Source organism: Chiroxiphia lanceolata, chromosome 1, assembly GCF_009829145.1.
Source record: "Chiroxiphia lanceolata isolate bChiLan1 chromosome 1, bChiLan1.pri, whole genome shotgun sequence".
Classification (NCBI taxonomy): Eukaryota; Metazoa; Chordata; class Aves; order Passeriformes; family Pipridae; genus Chiroxiphia; species Chiroxiphia lanceolata.
The window spans coordinates 61614831-61636716 of NC_045637.1; the positions used below are offsets into that span (position 1 = coordinate 61614831).

Here is a 21886-nt window from a genome sequence, read left to right on the forward strand (position 1 = left end):
AGATAGACATCCATATAACAAATATTAACATTCCAAGAAAAATCAAAATCAACTTATACATCTTTTTGGGCACAATACCTGCAGGAAGATGGCAACCCTCTCACTTTTCTTTTCTTGCATAGCTGTATTTGGAGCCATCTGCAGGCTCCTTGGCAATGTGTACAAATCAGATTTTGCTTCCCTTGACCAAGGAAGACTGGAGTGAAGCCAAGTTCAAGATGCTGCTGACACATAAGCCCTTTCTGAGTATCTATGGAGAGCCCGAAGAAGCCAACGTTGACGCTACTGCTGCCGTCAGGATGGAGGAGAAGGTAGAGGCAGCAGTAACTGCTGTGAAGGGTTCCCATCCTCTGTCTACTGCCCACCAGTTTTCTCTCTTTGCCCAAAGAATGCCTCGGTGATCAAATTCTCCAGGGCTGGGCAGTGAGGCCCTGGCCTTTTTACTTAGGTCAGCCTATTCACTGCCTTTGGCAAGTTGCTTTCTTGGCCTATGCCTGGAGCTGACCTTAGACAAAGCAACCTGCAAACTCCCAGTTTCTTTACCAGCAGCACACACCTGCTTCAGCAGCAGTCATGCTTTCCGAGTTACTTCTTTCCACTGTGATCTCTTTCAGCCTTGGTAACTTTGATGTTTCCCACATGGGTGAGGTACCTTCAGTAGCCTGCGTTTCCATTTTTCCTACCTGGAAACTTGAAGTTCATTTTACAGAACTTAAGCCTTCTATTCTTGCCCTACTACCTCAAACCAGTCAGATGTACAATTTATAAAGCTGTTTGAAGGTAGAATAAGTGTTCGTTTAAACGACTTCTGCAGATGCTGTGCCCACGACCTGGACACCTGAGTTTTATAAGACTTGCTCTGTTGTGCTATATTGTATTACAAGGGTTCATCAAAATACTCTTGATTCTGTTTTGTCAAGGAATAACAGATATTGATGCTCTCAGTTTTAGACAAAACACAGCTGTGTTTTTATACACAGGCAAGTTGCTTCTGCAGTCAACATTAAAAAACATTCCATGGGGTAATTGTCTCAAATCAAGGAAAATGAAACAAGCAACCCTTTTCAACAACTATAAAGCAATTTCGTGTTGCTAGGCCATGGTGATTAGCTTTTGGCATTTTCACAGAGAAAATTGCTGGGCATTGAATAAAGTATGGGTACATGTTTTTGTACAGAATTTTTAAGACTAAATGTATTACTTTAAAGCATTAAATAGTAATACAAAGTATGAATGGGATTTTGGGAACTGTAGCTTCAAATTTACTTTTCTTCTTTTGATTGCCTGCACTTTAAAATCTTTTTTAGAACTGATTTTCAAGAACTAGGGTACAGAACTAGGAGAAAAAAAATCATTGCAAACTGGGATGGAATGACAATAGCTCTCAAATGTATATGGGCAGATGTTTACTTCTTTCTAAATGTCAGCAAGAAGCAATAAACTTCAGTTTATTGGTGACACCTCTCCACAGTGGAAATCTGATGTAGAGACAACTATGACCTGAGGGCTACATTATTCCCAAGAATATAGATAGAAGGTGAGTTAATGCTTATAGATATTTGACTTTTACACACTAGTAACTTTATGGAAGGTGACTCAAAGGTTGGTTATGAATCATGAACTTTTTTTATTTCGCTTTTGAATTATATTTAAAGTTCACATCTGCCTTAATAATGCAAATTCCTACTCCAGGAACTTGTCATAAATAATGGGGTAAAATTGATGTGACTATTGTGCCTGATCTTGTTTCACAAATAAATAAGAAGAGTCAGTCTTCAAAATAAGTCTGTTTTCAGTCTTGTGTTTTATAAACAAAACACAACCAAATCTGGAAAATATTTTTTGCAGCAAGGAAAACTGGTAAATCAGCTAAGGGCTAAGTTGTCAAAAGATTTCTAAAATTTAGGGCTACTCATATGCTTTAAAATTAGTACACTTTAAATTGTTTCCATGGGGTGTAGTTTAGAGCCTTGAACCTCAACTCTAGCTTCAACTTCACCATAGAAAAAAAAAACAAGAAAAAAAGAATTTATACAGTATGTTATTGAAACACTTCTTAGGGAAGTTGTGTGTCCTATTATGTGTCAGACTTTTATGTGATTTCTCATTCCTGAAACAAAAATATACCAGTGTAAGTGAAATACTTTTATTATTGGAATCATATAAAAATAAGATACCTAACCGCTGGAGCGAGCAAAAGGAAGGATGTTCTGGTATGCTTTTTCAGTAATATCTTCCTGTTTAAGCCACTGAGGAGTAAATATGGAGGCCTACATTTAACAGGGTACAGAGGTTCCCATCTCCTTTATAGATATATCCTATTATTTTCTCCACTAATTGCTATGGAAAATTTTGAAGCCAAATAAGTTTTTGGAGGTGAGCTATCATCAGATAAAGATGACTGTGGATTCTATTACAGACAGAAGAACACCGCATTTAATTTCTTGCTCTTTCTGAAGTTCATATTCTATTCTAGTTTTAGTAGATCTCTTTATGTCAAAAGGTGTTCAGGACTAGACTCAATAAAACTAGATTCAAGGAAATGCATGAGGCAGATACTTAAGAGATCCCTTTTGCAAAGATATGAAATCTATTCTTCTAAAGTGTGATGCAAATTTTTTACTGGTTTTTTTACCTACTTTTTCGACTACTTTCTGTGTTTAACTAGATAATTATTTGTACTGAATCCGTAACAACTTTTTCATCTGAACTTTCTATTGCATGAAAATTTTACTCAGTCTAGATAAGAAAAGCAGTGGATTAAAATGTCAACACCTGTTTGGTTATGACAATCTTAACAGCAATCATGAGTGCTGTAAATGTGGGAACTTCACTCATGTAAAAGCTGAAGCCTGAAGGTCCGACAGAATAAATACAATATAGTTGTATTCTCAGGTTTTTTCCACGTAATGCTCAGGGCAGTCTTATAGGAACTATATACTTTACAATAGATATGTAGCAGAAAAGCAAAGCTTGAACTATGAAACTGTCAATTAAATATCTAAAGGAAACTAATAGAGTGAATATTCCCATCCAAATCTCTAATGTGGTTTTCAGGTTACTTTTTCCTAAAACTAATTTTTTTTCTGTAACCAATTTTCCTTCTTACTTGTCTGTAAAGTCTGACATTCTTTGGTCACCTTTCAGGCTATACCGTTCAAAAGATACTATTTCTCAAGAAAACAGAAGTGTGAGTGATGAGGATTTAACACAGCATTTCAGATGGAAAGTTCTTATCAATGTAATTGTTAGTATTAATTTCATTAAAGCCAAGTTTGCACTCCTGGCATCCCAGAAAAAGAGCGATGTCTGGCAACAAGACATGATTCAAAAGCAAAACATCAGAGGTATTCAAGATGTTTCCTGTATCTCACTCACCACATGAAGGAATTCATAGTCAAACACAGTCATCAGCAACACCAGGAAAATCTATAGTGACTTCTGTTAATTTTCACAATATACTCAGACCACTTTCAAAAAAGTGTGTGACATCCTAGAAATGTTTAACAATGTTCTTTCTCAAATCACTTGCAGAAGTAGAGACTGGTAGATTTTCATGGTAATCAAGCATGTCAAAAAATTATAAAGAATGCACATTAGAAAAAATAAACAACCCCCAAGTGTTTGAGGAATCTTTGTTGGTTCATTTTTGCTTGATATGTTTGCAACTTCTTAACTGAGTTACAACAGATGCATAAAACAGCTCAATCCACGTAAACTTCTAAGATCTATATAAACTGAATTGTGTTCTCCCATGAGGTGTTCCTTTGGACATAACGGAGCAGACCATATGTAAGTTTAATTAAAATCTACATCTACAGAAGTCAGTAGCTTTGCAGTCAGCTGATGTGCAGCTGCTGAAATGCTTCAATATAAGTAGCAAAAAGAAAGGTAGAAAAAAACCCCTGTCAAACTGCAGACTGAGAAATACGCAAACAAGAGCTCACTGCCTCCAACAGCGCATCTGGACAATTCTGTTGGTCACTGCTGCTGCCAGCTGTAGCTCCCTGACTGGTAATTCTAAAACAAGTGGCTAAGAACCCTCAGGCAAATCCGTTTCATTCATAATGCAGATATGCCGATGAGAATATTCATATGAACTCGTATCCATATTCTGGAAGAAGTTTTATATTTCACTCCATTCTGAAAAGACTGGATTTTCAGGAGCTCCCATTTCAGCACCGCTTAGGACTGCCTGCGTCTGCCCGGCTCCAAGGAGCCTGCTGGCCCTCAACGGGGATACGGTCCTGCCGCGGCAGAGCTCACAACGGGAGTTGTGATTTGGCAGCGAAAAGAGGCTAGATTAGATTTCCCTTTTCCTTTTTTTTTTTTTTTTTTTTTTTTTTTTTTTAAGGAGTGACAACGTCTGCCACCTTTTGTCCTTTGAGATACTTCATAGTACGGACCGATTAATGGAAACCTGTGAAGGAGATGAAAACAATGAGCACAGGCAGCGTTTAGCCTGGAGGACTAACTCTTGCTGCCGGCTGGCTACCTGTTGAGGTGGGTTCACTCAGGCACTTCATTTTTTCTGTCTTTCCAAGAGAGTTCATTTAAGCCCGACCGGACCTGCCGAACGCCGCCCAGCCTTTCTGGCAGACGCGGCTCCCGAATCTCCCTAGGAGCGGAGGCACCAAGCAGAGAGAAGTTTTCTGCGGAGAGGACTGGGATTCCGCTCCTACCCGCGGACCGCCCCGCGCTCTCACTGCCGCCCTGCGTGGGCAATCACAAGCTGAAAGAAGGGAAGAAAAGGGTGGGGGAAAATAAGGAGGCAGGAAAAAAACCCCACCCTTTCTTTCTCCGAGAAGACGTTCCTGGGGAGCTCAATCTCCCGGAGCAGCGGGCGGCCACTACCAGAGCGGGGGTCGTGGACGCTCCGGCGCTGCGCGGGGCGGGCGCGGTGGCAGCGGGGAAGAGGGTCTCCGCAGACAAGTCGGGCGGGCTCCGCCTGCGGGGGGCGGTGGGGCTGCCGAGCAGGCTCCGTGCCCCTGCGAGCGCCGGGGTGCCCTAAGCGGCGGCACCCGCCGCTCCCTGCCGCCTCCCGGCGCTGTGGGGCGGCCGCCCTTGGCTCGCCGCCGTCCGCGGTGCCGGGGAGCGGTGACTCCGCGTTCCACCCGCGAGAACTTTGCCCGGCGCGCAAGGGGAAGGATGGAGCCGCGGGAGCCCGCGGCGGGGCCCCTCAACAGGTCCCGAGCTGGGGCAGAGCTGCCCCGCGGGGAGTTCAACCTCTCTGGGCTGCCAGAGGAGGAGGGGAAGCCCCTCTTCGGCATCGGCATCGAGAACTTCATCACCTTGATCGTCTTCGGCTTGATCTTCACCCTGGGGGTGCTGGGCAACACCCTGGTGATCACGGTGCTGGCAAGGAGCAAGCCAGGCAAGCGCCGAAGCACCACCAACATCTTCATCCTCAACCTGAGCATCGCCGACCTGGCCTACCTACTCTTCTGCATTCCTTTCCAGTCTACGGTCTACGTGCTCCCCACCTGGGTGCTGGGTGCCTTCATCTGCAAGTTCATCCACTACTTCTTCACCATCTCCATGCTGGTGAGCATCTTCACGCTCTCGGCCATGTCCGTGGACCGCTATGTGGCCATTGTGCACTCCCGGCGCTCCTCGGCCCTGCGCATTCCCCGCAACGCACTGGTGGGTGTGGGGCTCATCTGGGCACTCTCCTTCGCCATGGCCTCACCTGTGGCTCACCACCAGCGCATCTTCCACCGTGAGACCAGCAACCAGACCTTTTGCTGGGAGCACTGGCCCAACCCACGCCACAAGAAGGTCTACGTGGTTTGCACATTCGTCTTCGGATATCTGCTGCCACTGCTTCTCATCACCTTCTGCTATGCCAAGGTGAGGCAAATGTAAAAGGAATGGGGGGGTATGATGGTGGTAAATGTCCAGGATGGTGGTAGGGTCATTTCTGGGCATGTGTAGGGACGTGGCACTGTTGGGAGGAAAAGGAGTAGGGGTGAATTTATGGGACAAAGGGAGAGAACAGATTTTATAGCTGGGAGGAGACAACATCTGTGCAGTGGCACAAAAGGAGGGAGCAGGTTTTATAGCTAGGAGGGGACGACATCTGTGCAGTGGTACAGGTCAAAACAGAGATTGCATGAGGCGAGCAGGGGGGTGGGGTGTGGTTTTGACAGTTAAGGGGGTCTCTCTGCCAGATTTCCTTGTTGCAGAATGCTGAGAAGCCCCAGTGCTCTGCTGCTTTCTCTGTCACAACTATTTTATTTTCTTGCAGTGCTGTATGAGGAGTTTAACTCAATGAAGTACAACAAAGCAACAAGTTTTCCAGGCTTCACAGTCATTCTTTAAAATGCAGTGCACTTAAAAAAGACACAAACTACCAGTTTGGTCTGGTCCAGTTAACACGTGAAGAGCAAAATGTGCATCCTACTGCCTGGTCCTTATGTGCCCTGTCTTGCCCCACCTGAAGCTGATGGGAGGTTTGCCTCTGACTTCAGCAAGGGCAGGTAGTTCCAGGGAGCAGGGCATGAGGACCCACGCAGGAAAAAGTAATAAGCAAGGGTACCTAAATACAGGTATTTAAGGACTTTTCTGCTTATTTTTTCTGTGTGTAATAATTGTAGCCTTCAGCATAGGGCCCTCTGCTTGCTGCTGAACAGGATCCGGAACACCAGTTGCTACCTGCTGAGTTAGGCAGAGATCCTGCTGTTTCTGTGCCAGCAACCTTCAGCTGCAGGATTTCTCCCTGGGCAGTGATTTACATTTGAGAGGATAGGACTGCTCTTGCAGATAAGGGCTGCTTAAGTGTTGGGAAGGCAGTTCTTTAATTGGCAAGTTCAATAGATGTACCTGAAGTAGTTAATTTGATCAAAGAATTTTATGTTCTGTATTACATCAGTGTAATTGTGAGGTGTAAATTGAGGCAAGAATGGCATCTGACTCTGCTAAAATCAAGGCATGCAGAGCTCAAAGGACAATATTTCTAAATTACCGGTTGTAGCAAAACAAGTTCAACCTGGCAAATGAAGAAGAAATGCATGTTTTCATACATAAACTGAATACTGCTCTCCCTCTCTGAATACACTGGTATTTCATCTACAGTGGTGAATAAGACTGAGCTGTAGCCATAGATCATCAGTTTGAGGAAAACACTACATATTGCACAGAGAATGTTACAGAATGAGTGGAGAGGGAGGTATCCAGCTACTAATTTTTCCCTATTTCAAAGCCAAAGCATCTTCAGTTTCAGTATAAAGTCTATATGAGAGAAAACTGAAAACAATACTTTCTAAATTAGGATAGTCCTGCACAATATAGGGAGGAAAGAAAGAAATATGCTTAATCAAAATATATGCATAGTAAATATAACACATCCCGTTGTTACAAAGCACCTCTACAAAAGTAGATATCTCAATATTAGTATGAATATGTAGTTAAAACCAAACCAAAAGAACCACAACAAAAACCCCAAGCCAACAATAGCAACCCTATGTAAAAACAAGCCCAGAACAAGTCAGTGAAATCAAGGCCACTTGATATTACAATAAAATCAGGTGCTTAAATTATTGCCAGGCTAGGATGTCATGCTTGCTTGGTGATGAGTTTTGAGTCTATATGTATTATCCTGCTTGCTGTGGTGTCAGACTGGAAGATCTAACCTGAAGGCCTGAGTTTTAGAAGATACCTAGGAAATACCTGGTATTCCCATCAGTGTCAATGACGCTGCAAAATGCCATGACATGTACAAGGCTATTGAAGGTATTTCTACCCCACAGCTTATACCCCACTTGTTCCTGCCCTCATTAGGAACCACTGGCAAATCTCCACCTGCAATAGTTGGGCACTTCGGGCAGAGTGAGGGAGAAATTAAGGATGATAGTAGCTGAAAATCAGAGCTGAAGTTTCAGATTTCTCAAAGCCATTCCTACTCTGACAGATCTTGAGTAAATTGGTCGCTGCAAGCTTTTATTGATGTTATTAAAGTTTTATGAAGTACAACAAGTATTTTGGCTTCTGAATGCACACAGGGTTAGAGGACTGCTGCTGTGGAATACCATCAGAAGTACTATAAAGATCATAGAATCATAGGACAGTTTGGGTTGGAAAGGACCCTAAAGATCATCTAGTTCCAAACCCCCTGTCATGGGCAGGGACACCTCCCACTAGACCAAGTTACTCAGAGCTCCATCCTACCTGGCCTTGAACACTTTCGAGGATGTGGCATCCACAGTTCCAGTACCTCACCACCCTCATGGCAAGGAATTTCTTCCTAATATCTAATCTAAACCTACCCTCCTTCATCTTAAAGCTGTGACCCCTTGTCCTATCACTATATGCTCGTGTAATAAGTCCCTATCCAGCTCTCTCATAGGCCCCCTCTAGGTACTGGAAGACTGGCAAAGGGTCTCCACAGACCAGTCTCTTCTCCAGGCTGAGCAACCCCAGCTCTCAACCTGTCTTCATAGGAGAGGTTAGTCTCTGCATTAGTTTCTTATGGACTTCACTGATTTTCATGAAGAGTGGATCAGTGAAATAATGCAATCTTCTGATACAGATTAAGATCTGATACAGATTAAGACAAAGGAGACTAATTTCTCTATTTGAATATATTGCCTTTTCCAGACTGCTTTAAGGCAGTTCTGTTTCTTTCATAAGCAAATTGCAATTGAACTTTCAAATTTTGAAAGTCTCATTTTTTAGTCACTCTAAAAGGGAGCCAAGTTTTCTCTCTCTCTCTCTCTCTCTCTCTCTCTCTCAATCTCTCTCTCTCTCTCTCCCCTAAATTGTATTAGGAAAGATTTATATTTTCCCCAGTGGATAACCTGCAGAAGTCCTGATAGTGGCAGGTATTTGGAAACAGTGTCTTCCCAAAATACCTCACGCGATGTGCTCTTCAAGTAGAGATTCACGAGATTGTGCTCTGTGTCTTGTGTGTACAGTTTCACCTTTTCTCTCTTCCGTAAATAACTTTGCTTCACTTTCAGCCAAATTTTTGATAGAGAAGTGAAAATATCAGGAGGATTGCTATTTCCCTAGTTTTGTGAAAACAGCAGCCAATGGGTGAGGAAGGTAGAAAGTCTCCATCATCCTCTCTTAAGGAGAGTCAGTTTGCACTCAACTGTTAAACATCAGATAAGCCATAGGGGAAGAGGTCTTATGTAGCATCAACATATGGAGAAGACACATCTTTTTGGGAACACAGTCAAGAAGTCACAAATCTGTAGGAAACAAGTGTTTTTTGCCTCACAGACTTACTCTTGAAAGAAGTTTACTACTCAAGAGAGAGGATCAGTGATTATGTCATTTTTAGTTGAGTCACAGCACTGCATACTTGTAGACAGTCTGTATTCTTTTCATTGCTTATCATACTACTTGCCATATTTTTTTAATACTCACTTTACTGTGTGTGCTTCATAGCAGTGCTACAACATTTGCTCACTAATGTGTTCTTAAAGAGCGAAGTGATAAATGATTCCCAGACAGCTTCTAACAAAAATTGGCACCTGCCAGGGTCATGCAATGTGACAACTAATTTTGGATACCACAGCTTTTCAAGGATTCAGTCCTTGAAAATCAGGCTTCCTTCAATCAAGCCTTTAGGTCGGATACCTGTAATTATTAACAAACTTTTCCTTCTATAGATGTATGATGTTAAAAGCTTTTTTAAAAACAAATATGTCTTGCCTTGGGAGTGTTTCCATTGTTATCTATCATTCTGAACATTTTGAATTCACAGAAGTCATGTATGATTTATAGAATTGGTTAAAACTAAGCCATAAAAAGTAAGAGCCTCAACATAAGATACAAGCTTATGTGGTTTTTGGCTTCAGATATTGTATCTTAAATTTTGCTGAGCAGCAAGGGGAAAAATTATTAAACTGCACTGAAAAGAGTGACACACTTAATTGAAAGAGGGTGAAGGATCTATTGTGACAATAGAAGTAGCAACATTACTTTAAAACATGGATTGCAGGCAATGGCACTTGAATTTAAATCAGGTTCATACTACAGAGATGGTTCAGAATGTAATGCTTACATTATGGCTCTGTTAAACAAGCAGTTCATTCTTATTTGATAATGACCTGGCTTTCCTTCTGCATTGCATGATTTTCAATGGCTGATAATGAAGGTGTAGTCAGTGGAATTATTGTATACATGCAGATGGGAAGACAGAAAAGCTGTTCCTTCCCTCAGAGCCAACTAAGAACAGGGACATGAAAGCTGGAGTTAGAAAAGTTTCATGTTTCTTTTCTACAGAGCTTAATTTTTTAAAAAACTGTTACACCTTATGAGAACAGGTTAGGACCTGTTTTTTAGCAAGCTCGGTATTTAATTCCATAGATTAAAAACACAATGTAAATCTATTAGTGTAAATGTACCCACTAATACATGTAAATGTATTAGTGGATATTTTGAAATACTTTCTTAAGAGAAATAGCCTGAGACAAATTAAGAGGCGCATGTAGAATTATTGTTCATTCAGGTAAAGACAGTGGCTCTTAGAGGAATAATTTAGTATTCATTGGCCCAGAGAAGAGATAATTTGAAATGGGCGGTAAGGAGAGTGTTTTTCATTTGCCTTGTAGTGTTTGTGCATAAACACAGCTCTTTTTATCCCTCCATGGCATTCTGTGTTGGTCTTTGAGTGCTGTTCCACTGATGTTGATAAGTAATTGCATTTTGCATATTTCTCTTGCTGCTAGTTTGCATACCATCTGGTACACTACTACCTAGAGCCAGCATGTTTTCACTGCAGATGCTTATTTTATGAAATATATATATAATCTGAAAGAGGGGAAGTTGAGAAGGATTCATTTAAAAGTTATCATCTAAATTGGCACCAAAACTCTCCACCACCATCTCCCATCCCCACCAAATATCCAATTTAACAGTTTTGTCTACTGCATCTTTCTTTGGATTGGAGAGAGATACAATGCAAAAATTTGTGCTAAAAGTTTAAGCACAGGAGACAAAAATACTTGTAACTTTAAAAAAAGACTTTGCAGTTCTGATTTCTGGGATGAGTTTATCTGATTTTAGTTTTGGGCTGTGAGGGTTCAGTGAAACAGCCCATCTTTGTAAATTATGTGAAGGAGGTATGATAGATGAAGCAGCAGTGATGGGAAGTGAACTTAATTTTATTCCTTGCATGCCCTTTTTTAGTTTTACATTTTTCACCAATAGACCCAGCAATTCAGCTGTTTTGTACAGGGTGATGGTAAGTGAATAAAAAGTCTGTGAGCCAGATGGTTATTTTCCTGATCTTCTGATGGACCTCAGGGTTTCCTCTGTCATTTTCTGGTCTGCTTCATCCTGAAGAAGAAGTAGGAATAAAGCCAAAAGGGGACCTTCTCAGGGAAAACTGATTTATTTTTTCCCTGCTTTTCCTGAGCTCAGGTTAGCCTTGGTGGCAGTCTGGATAGTGTTTCAGAATAGGAAGTGCTTGCAGGATGAGTCTTTCACATGTTAGTGCACAGATAACCACAAACGGACTGCACTTACAATATTAAGTGGTTACAATTAATTTTTAGTCTTATTGTTGCTCTTGGTTCACTGGTAGCTAAGAGTAGACACTGAAAAAGTGGAATCTGCTGATGAGCTATGGTTATTCACAAATACCAATTTATTTCTTTTAATTCAGTATATATGTCTCTAAGACTCAGATGCCAGAGTGGGATCATATCTGTAGGTAACCTTGACTGATGTCTGTCCTGGTAGTGGTTAGGTGTGCTTCCCAAAGAAAACAAAGAAAATGTCCCCAGATGATATAAAAGAACTTGAATTTGCACCCTTTTCCCCACCTTAAGAAGTCCTTATGGACCGTTAAATTCAGTGTTACATTCCTTAAAAAATTATTTTAAAGCTGGATTATTTTACCTACTAAATCTGGATGATCTTACCTTTTATATCATTCTTATTTCATCTTAGAGCAATATAAAATGCAACCTAGCAGCATCATCTAACAGAGCCCTTCACTTTGATGCTGTCTCTAAAAATTACCTCTTGCCATATCTTAATTAAATCCTCCAGTTTAATAAGAATTTATCTTTTTTATTCTGTATGGTTTGTAGTATGTTAAACATATTCAGCTGAAGAGCATATTCCCTGCCCTCCATACCTACAAATCATGCCATAAGAATATACTGGATTCAGGTAATAATGGCGGCAGATAAAGTAGGGCATGTACCTCTGTGCATCCACTATCCAAAATCTTATGTGTAAAGTACTATGTTGAAATTTTGATCCTGCTCTTGGATGATGAGCCTTTTTGTAACATATTTTTAAAAATTACTCGTGAAAGACGCATGATGAATATCATCAAACTGTTGATAAAAGTCACACCTCATATATTGAGCCTCATTTTGGTATAAATTATTTTTGAAAGCCCAAGCTTCTTTTGAAGATCAAGTAGTGCCAGCATCCTGATTATATTAATCAAAAATGCATCTGAAAGAAGGAAATTATTCAGCTGACTCAGAAAAACTCTGACTCAAAATATATTTTTCTTGTGTTACACTCAGTAAAGGTCATTCTAAATTAACAGGTATTGATTTTTAATGGAAGAAGAGTGGTTGCTAATTCTAGGTGCATAATGGGTTTCCTTGTTAATTCATAACATGTATTTTTAATGTAATATGTCTGAATTTTTATATGAGAATTCAGTTGTGGTCTGTTTCATATTTGTGGATTCATACAGCTGCAGATATGTATTTCCTTCAGTTTTCATACTGTGCACTTTGGAAATGTGTAAATTGGATCAGCAATGCTTGTAAGGGAATCATTCAGTGCAGAAGAGCATACTCTAAGATATGTGGGTTTGAATTTTATTTGAATAGGAAATGGTGAAATACAATACAAGATGCAAATTAATCTTTTCAGGTTCTTAACCACCTGCACAAGAAGTTGAGAAACATGTCAAAGAAGTCAGAAGCATCCAAGAAAAAGGTATATTGTATTCATTACTATTATTTATTTGTTTATATTTTAGTATTATGGCTAAACACATTTGGTATTTTATTGCTTGTTGCTAAAGATGTAACAGAAAGAAGAAACTGAAATTAAGTATTTCATGGAGTATTCAGTGTCCCTCTGAACTTAGCAGGATTGGAGTCTTTTCCGATCCAAGTTTTCCATCACATTACATCAAGCCATTACCTGAGATCCCCATATTTTGAACTTCAAAGTATCTGAAATTTAGGCATGGAGAGACAACCTATCTTTAGAATTAGATGGTTTTGGTCTTTTTTTCTCACAGGCATTTTCCCCTGACTAAATAATGGGATTTTTTTTAATTAGCTGGTTTTTTAATATTTTTTAAAGAATTCCTCTGTTATATGTTTAAAATTAGGGTCTCTAATAAGAGACTTTTAATGATTCTCCTATTCTTCTTTGATTTTCCACACAGTGTTTTTTGGTTCTACATTCAAGATGCAAGTTACGTACTGGTTACCAGTAGAATCATGAAAGGTCTTTAAAGCAGAATATAAGCTTTGTGACTTAGAACAATATTTGAAAGATGTGTTTATACCAAGAAATTGTCAGTTAATATAATACAGATTTGACCACAGTAATCATCAACTAACTTCTCAGTTTATGACACTGGAGTCAGAAAAATTCCTTAGGCAATAGCTCTTCATTTGATCTGATCACTATTTCCATATGGACATGCAGACTGTCTGCAATGTAAATGAGATGTACATGGGCTCAACAGGGAATAAGTGAGCTATTATTTATGCATTCTCTATTTTCCTGAAAAATACCCTAGTCAATAGATTTCGATTCCTAGAATTAGGACCTTTACGGCCCTGATTCTGTATACTTAATATATACAGTTTTGCATTTAGTGTTGTCAAGGCCAATGGTGTAGTTTTCAAAGACATTCTATATATTGCCATTTCTCATCTAAATTATTCTCAAACTGGAAATCTGTGCATTCCACTAAACACTAACTCTTAAGAATTACATATCTGGCTAGGAACTAGCATTCATAGCTTCAGGGTAAAGCATTACAGACATGATCAAGACTGCTTGGATGAATCAGGATTCAGTAATCAAAAGGGGAAAAAAATTAAGCCAAAACTTTTCTTTTGCCTTAGAAAATAAGTTTCTGAATCTAAGGCCTAACTTATGTTTTTCAAACACCACATTCATTAGTGTGCTAATGCTCTCTCTATCTTTTTTATTTTTATTTCCTTCTACCGTCTTGTTAAGAATGCATTTCAGGTGTAATTATACATTTGTGGCTTTACTGAAACCTTTAGGAATATTTTGGTAGTAGAACCTTACAATAAATTTGCTGTTTGTGTGGAAAAAATTAATGAAAAATATTAATTTGCCTAAATTATATTTTTCATGCATTTTGGTCACCAAGCATTAGTATTAACAATATATCAGGCGGGCTTTATTTGCTAATGGGAAACCCTAAGCAAACCCCCATCAGGTAAACAAGAGCTGCTCTTTAGTGATACCTTGTTTGTAAGACATAGTGATGATTTTGAAAAGTTAAACTCTGAAGTTAGGCTTAGGAGGAACAAAGGGATAAAAAAAATGTTGTGAGGTTTCCTAATGCAAAATTGCTTATTCTGCAGATGTGAAATAACTTCAGTAAAAGTTAAAAGGGACACATGGTCAGCCTCTGCTTTCAGGTGCATCTATAATCTACTGAAAGGTGGTGATTTTCCTAGTTAATTTTTTTTTAGAATTTTGAACAAACTGAAGTAATGTGCCTCTTTCGAAGTACATGTGGTATCCTGAAAATCTGTTTTCACTTAGAATATTAACACATCTAACACAGTGATCAGAGAAAGAACTGCTCTTATATTGTACACCCTTCTTAACACACATTATACTGATGAGACCTGAAAAAGAAAACATTTCTGTGGCTGTTTTAGTGGCAAATGACTTAAACTCCATAGGGCTAAGTAGAGGAACCACTTTTGAAAAGATGATTGCTTAAGACTATACAAATTATATTAACTACAGATATAATGTCCTCTGATTTCTGTTGTGAGATTATACTAACCAGCAACAGTATCTGTCATAAGTTATTTTGGCCTGTTGCCACAGAAATCAAAATTTTTTCCCCACAAGTTTCTCTAAGTCAACTCATATTCTGATTAGGTAGATCAGTCTGAATTATTACTGAGCATTAATCAGTTCAAGAAGTATAGACCAAGTTCAATAAACTATCAAAAACTCAACAAATTTTCTGTGCTGCAATATTTATCACTCTATGTTCACTGGGTTAGTTTTGGCTGTGAAGAAGAGCCTAAGTTTTCTGAAAAATTATATTATAAAGCATTAATATAGTCATCATAATGGCCCATAACATAATATGCTTTTGAATTATTATCAGCTTTTAATTGGGAGGCTAATTGAGTTGAAGAGAATACTTGTTAGAGGAGTATATATTAATTAGTTAGGCAACTGCAAAGCAGTAACTTGTTGTTTCTGAAGTAAGTGAAAGCTAAAAAAAAACATTGACAGTCAAATTCCACTGTGCCCTGGCAGAACTCCTTCAGCACCTGGAGGGTTGTACTAACTGATTCTGCAGCTGTCAGAATGGATCTAATGATGTTGATGGTTGTTTGTCTCATAAATAGTGGAAGTGGAATATGGAGGTAGCACTGAGGATATTTTGAGTTCCATTTTTTTAATTCAGTATTTGGTGGTGAGCTTTAATTTCCAGATTGCTTTTGACAACATGCAATCACCAGAAAATTCAAGCTCCTTACTCTTTTTTTTTCCCTCTACTTATATCCCAGAATGTGGTTGTATGACACTCCCTGCGGAAATTCTATTTTTAAAGGAGAGACTTTCAAAAAAATTCCCGCATCTTTACTAAGCAGTTGAGCAAAGTGACTGCTCTAACCTCTTCCATGAGCTGCCTTCATGCATACTAGATCTCTCTTGAAATTTTCATGAGAAGTCCTTGTGCACTATACTAAAATATAGATCATCAGATCTGGATGAGATTTCTCAAAGATCCCTGTTAATATTATTTTACATCAGGCTTACATCCACCTCAGAAAAAGCTAGGCTTTTGTGTAGGGAGTTGGGAACATCATTCTTTATCTTTGAGGAAAGTTATGTGTTTGCATTGTACTATGGCATTTTCCAGGCTAAGGTTCTCCTTTGCAGTAGTTCACTATGAAAAATAAAGCCCATACGGGTAATGGGGTAAAATCAGTAATAAATATTCCAGTTTGGTCTCTCTCAGTGTATTTTTTTTTCCACCAAATAATGGTTTTGAGGCAGGTTTAAAGCTGATTCTTCAAGTGCTCATCAGACATCTGTGTTTTCCTTTCCTTGTCTCAGACAGCACAGACTGTGTTGGTGGTGGTAGTGGTTTTTGGCATCTCCTGGCTGCCGCATCACGTGATCCATCTCTGGGCTGAATTCGGAGTTTTCCCACTGACTCAAGCCTCCTTTCTCTTCAGGGTAATTGCACACTGCCTGGCTTACAGCAATTCTTCTGTGAACCCAGTTATATATGCATTTCTATCTGAAAACTTTAGGAAGGCCTACAAACAAGTCTTCAAATGCCAGACGGGTAAAAAGTCACCTCTGAATGATGCTAAGGAAAATAAAAGTCGGATAGATACACCACCATCCACCAATTGTACCCATGTATGAATATTTAGAAGGCCTGTATGTTGGCTCTTCATTTGTGTCAACTAAACACCAAGAAAAAGCACAATGAGCTTTATCCTGTGTTTATCTTGATAAAACTAATTGGTATTTAATGTACTGAAGTTGCATGTGTAGCAAAAGTCTGTTAAACTGGTATGAAAGAAATTTGGGCTGATCCTTTGCATCTTAGATAGCTTTATCAAATGAAGCTCTTGAACCTTTTTAAGATATTTAAATATTTAAAGATATTTGAGAAAAAAATGTTGAGATTATATGTCTGTATTCTTACTCACTAAGCATACAAATATACAAGAAGATGTTGATATGGACAGGTAACTTTCTGACATCTTACTCCATCAAAGTGAAATGATGGATAAATTTTCTGTCTTAAAGATAATAAATACTCGGGTACTATGATTTCAGAAAGTAAAACTTCTGTTCTCTCTTCAGATTGTTTTGACAATGCCTTTTTTTTTTTAATTAAGCATGGGCTCTGACTTGGAGTTGAAATAAGCTGTGTACAGCTTGATACAATTGCTTTAGAGAGGAAATGCTAATTTTATCTGTTTAGCTGTTCGTAATGTATCTTACTGAGCAAGGATGGACTGTTTTTCCACTTCATATGGCTGCCTTACTGTAGACATAGAACTTTTATGTACGCTATAGAAGGTTTTTTTTATGGCTTGTGTGTAGTTGTGCCAAAATGTGGATTTATGTCTGAAGGGAGCTTTTCTTCACGTGTTGAATGTGCATGTGTGTGTATGTTTTCTCAACTTTATAGACTTCGAGATGGACATACAGTTTTAAATGTGCAATATATGCATATGTTTTAAAATATTATGTTCCATAAAGCAATTCTAGACAATGCGTAAGTATTTAAAAATAGCATTCCCTTAAAAGTTGTGGGGCTTGATATCATGCAGTTTTAAATTGGAAATACACAGAATGTTGCATTGAAATGAATGCAAAATATGTAATGCAAATGGTACAATTCTGCAAATTCTTAAATAAAATTAATAGTTTCAGCGATTTTATAAATATATTTAATAGGTCTCTAAGTGGTAAACCACTGAAGAAATAGTGGAAGGGCCCTTACTCCTTTGAGAATATTCTTTTAGCTGGAAAAAGATATGAGTTTACCTTTCTTATTAATGACTCATAGACTCATAGAGTAAATCAAATTAAAGGAACCTCTGGACATACTCTTAAGGCAGGGATACCTTCAGACTTATATTGCTTCCTTGTCTAGGCAAGTTCTGAAAATTTCTAAGGATGGCAACAATAATATTTTTGGGGCAACCTGTGCCAGTGCCTAACTACTCCCACTAAAGTATTTTTTCTTATCCAGAGTTGGGATTTCCCTTGACGTATCTTGTGACCATGGCTTTCTGTCCTTTTGCTGTCTTCTCTCTAACTTACTAATATGCAATTTAAGATGGCAACTAAATTTCCCCTAATCTTCTCTTCTGAAACAATGTGTTGCTATCGTGCCCCAGGTCCTTGGCCAGAATAGTGGCCTTCCACTGCCCTCTCTCCAGCTTATCCATCCCTCTCACGAACTGAGGTGTTCAAACTGAAGAGTGTGTTCTGATGTAGCCTCATGAGCACAGAGTAGACTAATTGCTTCCTTGACCTTTGGCTGATTCTTGCTAATACAGTTCAGTATTATAATTTATTATTGCAAGGTTATGCTGCTGACTCATTTAATTTAATTCCTGCTTCAGAAGCACTCTAGTCTTTTTCTGAAGAATAGCACCGAGTCCCAGTCCAAGTTTCCGAACTTCACTTCTGGCTTTGTCGAACATCATGCACTTGATAGTGGTTACTTCCATTCCTCCAGCTGATCAACAGCCCTCTGAAAGGTAGCCCTGCTCTCCAAAAAACCATCATTACCCCAGGTTTGGTATCATGTGTAAGATTGGTGAGATAGTCCTGCACCATTGTCCTGGACCTTGAAGATGCTAACTAGTGTTGGCCAGATTCTCTTCCAAATTCCTTTTTCTCCACAAACTTGTCATAAAAAAAAGTAGTGCAGAGTGGTGGAACATCAGCTATGGAGGGTTAGTGCACATAAAAATATTTACGTGTATGTGTCAGTATTGGAATCTTGGAATCAGTAAAATAATATTGAAGACATGCTATTGCATGTGTGGCGTTTGTGTCCATTTGTTCATATGAAGAGATCATTTGATGATATTGCTAGGAAAACAAATTATGTGGAAAAAAAAAATCTCAGTTGGAGAAGAAGGGTTTATCTATGCAGGAAACCATTTCCTGGTTTAGGAATGAGGTTCAGAAACAGCCTAGAAAGAAGTTCCTTTGAGTTTTCAGATCCTCATCACCTCAATCACTCAAATTATTAAAGCACTATTAGATTTCAGCTGAATTTATAACATGTTAGGAAATTCTACAATTTTGAAAATGTTTTTTAAAAGAAAAAAACTGTGATTTTATTACTTTGAATAAAAATTACCATGAAAATCTATAATTATATATATTTAACAAGCTGAGTTTATTGTTTTATCTGGAGAAGGCTTTTATTTCTTAATTGTACATAATTTTAAACCTAGGAGCTACATCTGTGTGAAATTTTAAGGATGAGGGGGTGGAGGATGGGGATGTAGTAACAACTACTCAGAAAGATCCCACCTCGTTCCTGGAGAGTATCAGTAACATTTCCACCTAGCCTTTCAGAGAAATCTTAAGAAGCAGTTCATACCCCAAGGCTCAATTTCCTGCTCAAAACAAGCTTTTGTTAGTGCTTGTCTGTAGGTGACAAGAAAGTTGTGAATACAAAAGCAGTGTTAATGTGTTGTGAACTGTGTCCAACCTTTGAGCAGCTGAGCAGTCGGTTGGGAAGCTGTCATGCCACAATAATGGATGATTTGAGCAGAAAATCAGGGAATGGGTGCTAAGATCCCTTACAACTGAGTATCTGTTTCCAAGTTCTGAGCTTGTTGGGAGGGATTATTACTTCTGGTGGAAAGCAAAGCAAAAGTTCCACCTCATTGACTGTCCTAATAAGTTTTTTTACATCTTTTTTTGACCAGAAAGGTTAATTTCAGTGTACATGAAGTAAAGAAGAGGGGAAAAAAAAGAAAATAATTTTTCTGGCTAGGGCTGAATTTTCCACTCATAAACATAATATCACTGAATTTCACCCTGTTGTGTGAATTTGAAAATATGCTGTACAACACAAAATAGCCAACAGGAATGATCACTCAAACTCCTCTGAAACTAAAGCAAGATTTGTATTTGTAACTAAGTAAATTCTTGCATTTCCCTTAAGATTCCTTAAAACAATATTTCTCATGAATTGTGAGAGTTGGAAACTGTTACTCACATATTTTTTTAATAAAGTCCCTAAAATTTCATTGTATGTGTACTGCCAAAGTCCTACATTGCTGTGCTACTTCACAAGCATCTCCAGAAGTATAAAATGTACAATGCACTTTCAACACTTGGGATGTATCCAAACAGATCAGTTTGCTCAGTTCATCTTAAAACTGTGTGTTAGTGGAGAAATGTAGAAGTCTTTCCTTTTCATAGTTTTCTCTGCAGAGTGGATGAAAGACCAGAGGAGGGGTAGCATCCCTGTAACACCTCATGCTAACGTAAGAGGTTCTCCTTTCTTGCACGCTCTGGAAAGGAGCTCTGTTCTGTCCATCTTCTGAGGCTGTACTAAGATATTGCAGCAGGTTAATAGCCAAGTTGGCATTCTATACATTAGATTTTCTGATTTGTACCACTTTTGCCTTAAAAAGATACAGAAGTCTCATTAAAAGAGGTAAATAAGTTATTTATTGTTTGCCCTGTCTGGTTGTGGATAGATATTTGACTTACTAAAGATTACAGCAGTGATCTTCTTCAACTAATAAAGCCTAAAATACATTTCCAAGATTCATGTGGACCCATTGTGCACTGCTGTACATAAATCAGATTTAGGATACATAGCCAAAAAAAAATAAATTAAATGGCACTTAGCCAACATACTGTTCATGATGTGAAAACACCTGAAAAATGAAGGAATTTGCTTACCTGTATGTTCAGCTGTACTACCTTCACAGCTGATTGTATCACCCACCTAACTAATTTGGAAGAAAGGAATCTTTTTAGTTTCAAGTGAAGCTGACACTTAATTGCTGCTTCTAAGTGAGTCATTAAACCACACTGTTTTCAGTCAGAATTGTGTACTAAACATGATATGAAATAATGTAAACATTCATAATTGCCTAAAATTTTTATCTTGTATGAAAAAACGCAGAATTTCTTAGTAATTTTCATATGTCTATGAACTCCTGTGCTGTAATAGATTATAAAAATATGCCCAAACTTCCTGAAATTATGTGTAAAAAATCATTATATTTAAGGAGCAAACTTGAATTTTGTTGTTGAGTGTTCCCATCTGCAATCTTAATATCCTTTCAATATTTTATACGATGAAATTAATTGGATCTGTGATTATTTACAAATTCCTCAAAAGTATTTTTCTAAATTTAAACATTGAAAAAAGTTTATTTTTAAAAGCGTTTAATTTTTAGCCAGGTAGGGCATTTTAATGACATATTTTGAGTTGCAGTCTTTTATATTCCCTTTTACTTTGTGTGCATGCACCTCTTTCTTTAAACCTTAACTTTATTATTTTCATAATCTCTTGTATCTTCATTTTCCAAAAAAAGTCACTATCTCCAAGAGATAAACGTTACACTTTATATATTTAATATTACAGTGAAATAAATTTTACTTTAAATCCCACATTGTAGGGAAAGAGGAGGATCTCTTTATAAAATAATTTTGTGAATGCATTATTTTGGACGTTGTTATCTTCGTGGTTGCTTCACAGTATGATGTGACACATTGAACCTAATGATATTCGTGGTATTTTGAGAAAGGATAAAAGCAGAGAAAAGAACAGCTTCTAGCTTGCAGAGCTTGTGTTAGTGTTCCGTATTCAGTACATGTACAAATGTCAAAGACCAAAAAATTAAAAATCTGTGTTTGTTTCAATGTATAATGCGTGTAAAGTAACATGCAGTTCTTCTAAGATATACTGTACTTTGCATGGATTTCGTGTGTCAGTTCCAGTCATCACTTCTTGGCTCTGTAATACAAAACACCAACTGCTTTTCTTTAAAAATTTTTATATAATACTTAAAAACAAGCAGTACCCTTGCGATAACATCTAGCAAAAAAAGTGAACAAAAAACTCAATTGTGTTTGATGGTCAGATGTCACTACGGGTTGAAAATTTAACTGATATGAAAAACATTCACATTTTCAA

The 21886-nt window shown here is 38.3% G+C and overlaps 1 protein-coding gene across 1 annotated transcript; it reads left to right on the top strand.

Moving 5' to 3' along the window:
- The first annotated feature begins 4933 nt into the window (after positions 1-4933).
- Positions 4934-17460, top strand: GALR1 (galanin receptor 1). Its single transcript, XM_032708399.1, has 3 exons — positions 4934-5850; positions 12853-12918; positions 16291-17460. Exons 1-3 carry the CDS (start codon positions 5149-5151, stop codon positions 16606-16608), a joined length of 1086 nt encoding a protein of 361 aa, XP_032564290.1. The 5' UTR covers positions 4934-5148; the 3' UTR covers positions 16609-17460.
- Positions 17461-21886: the final 4426 nt, after the last annotated feature.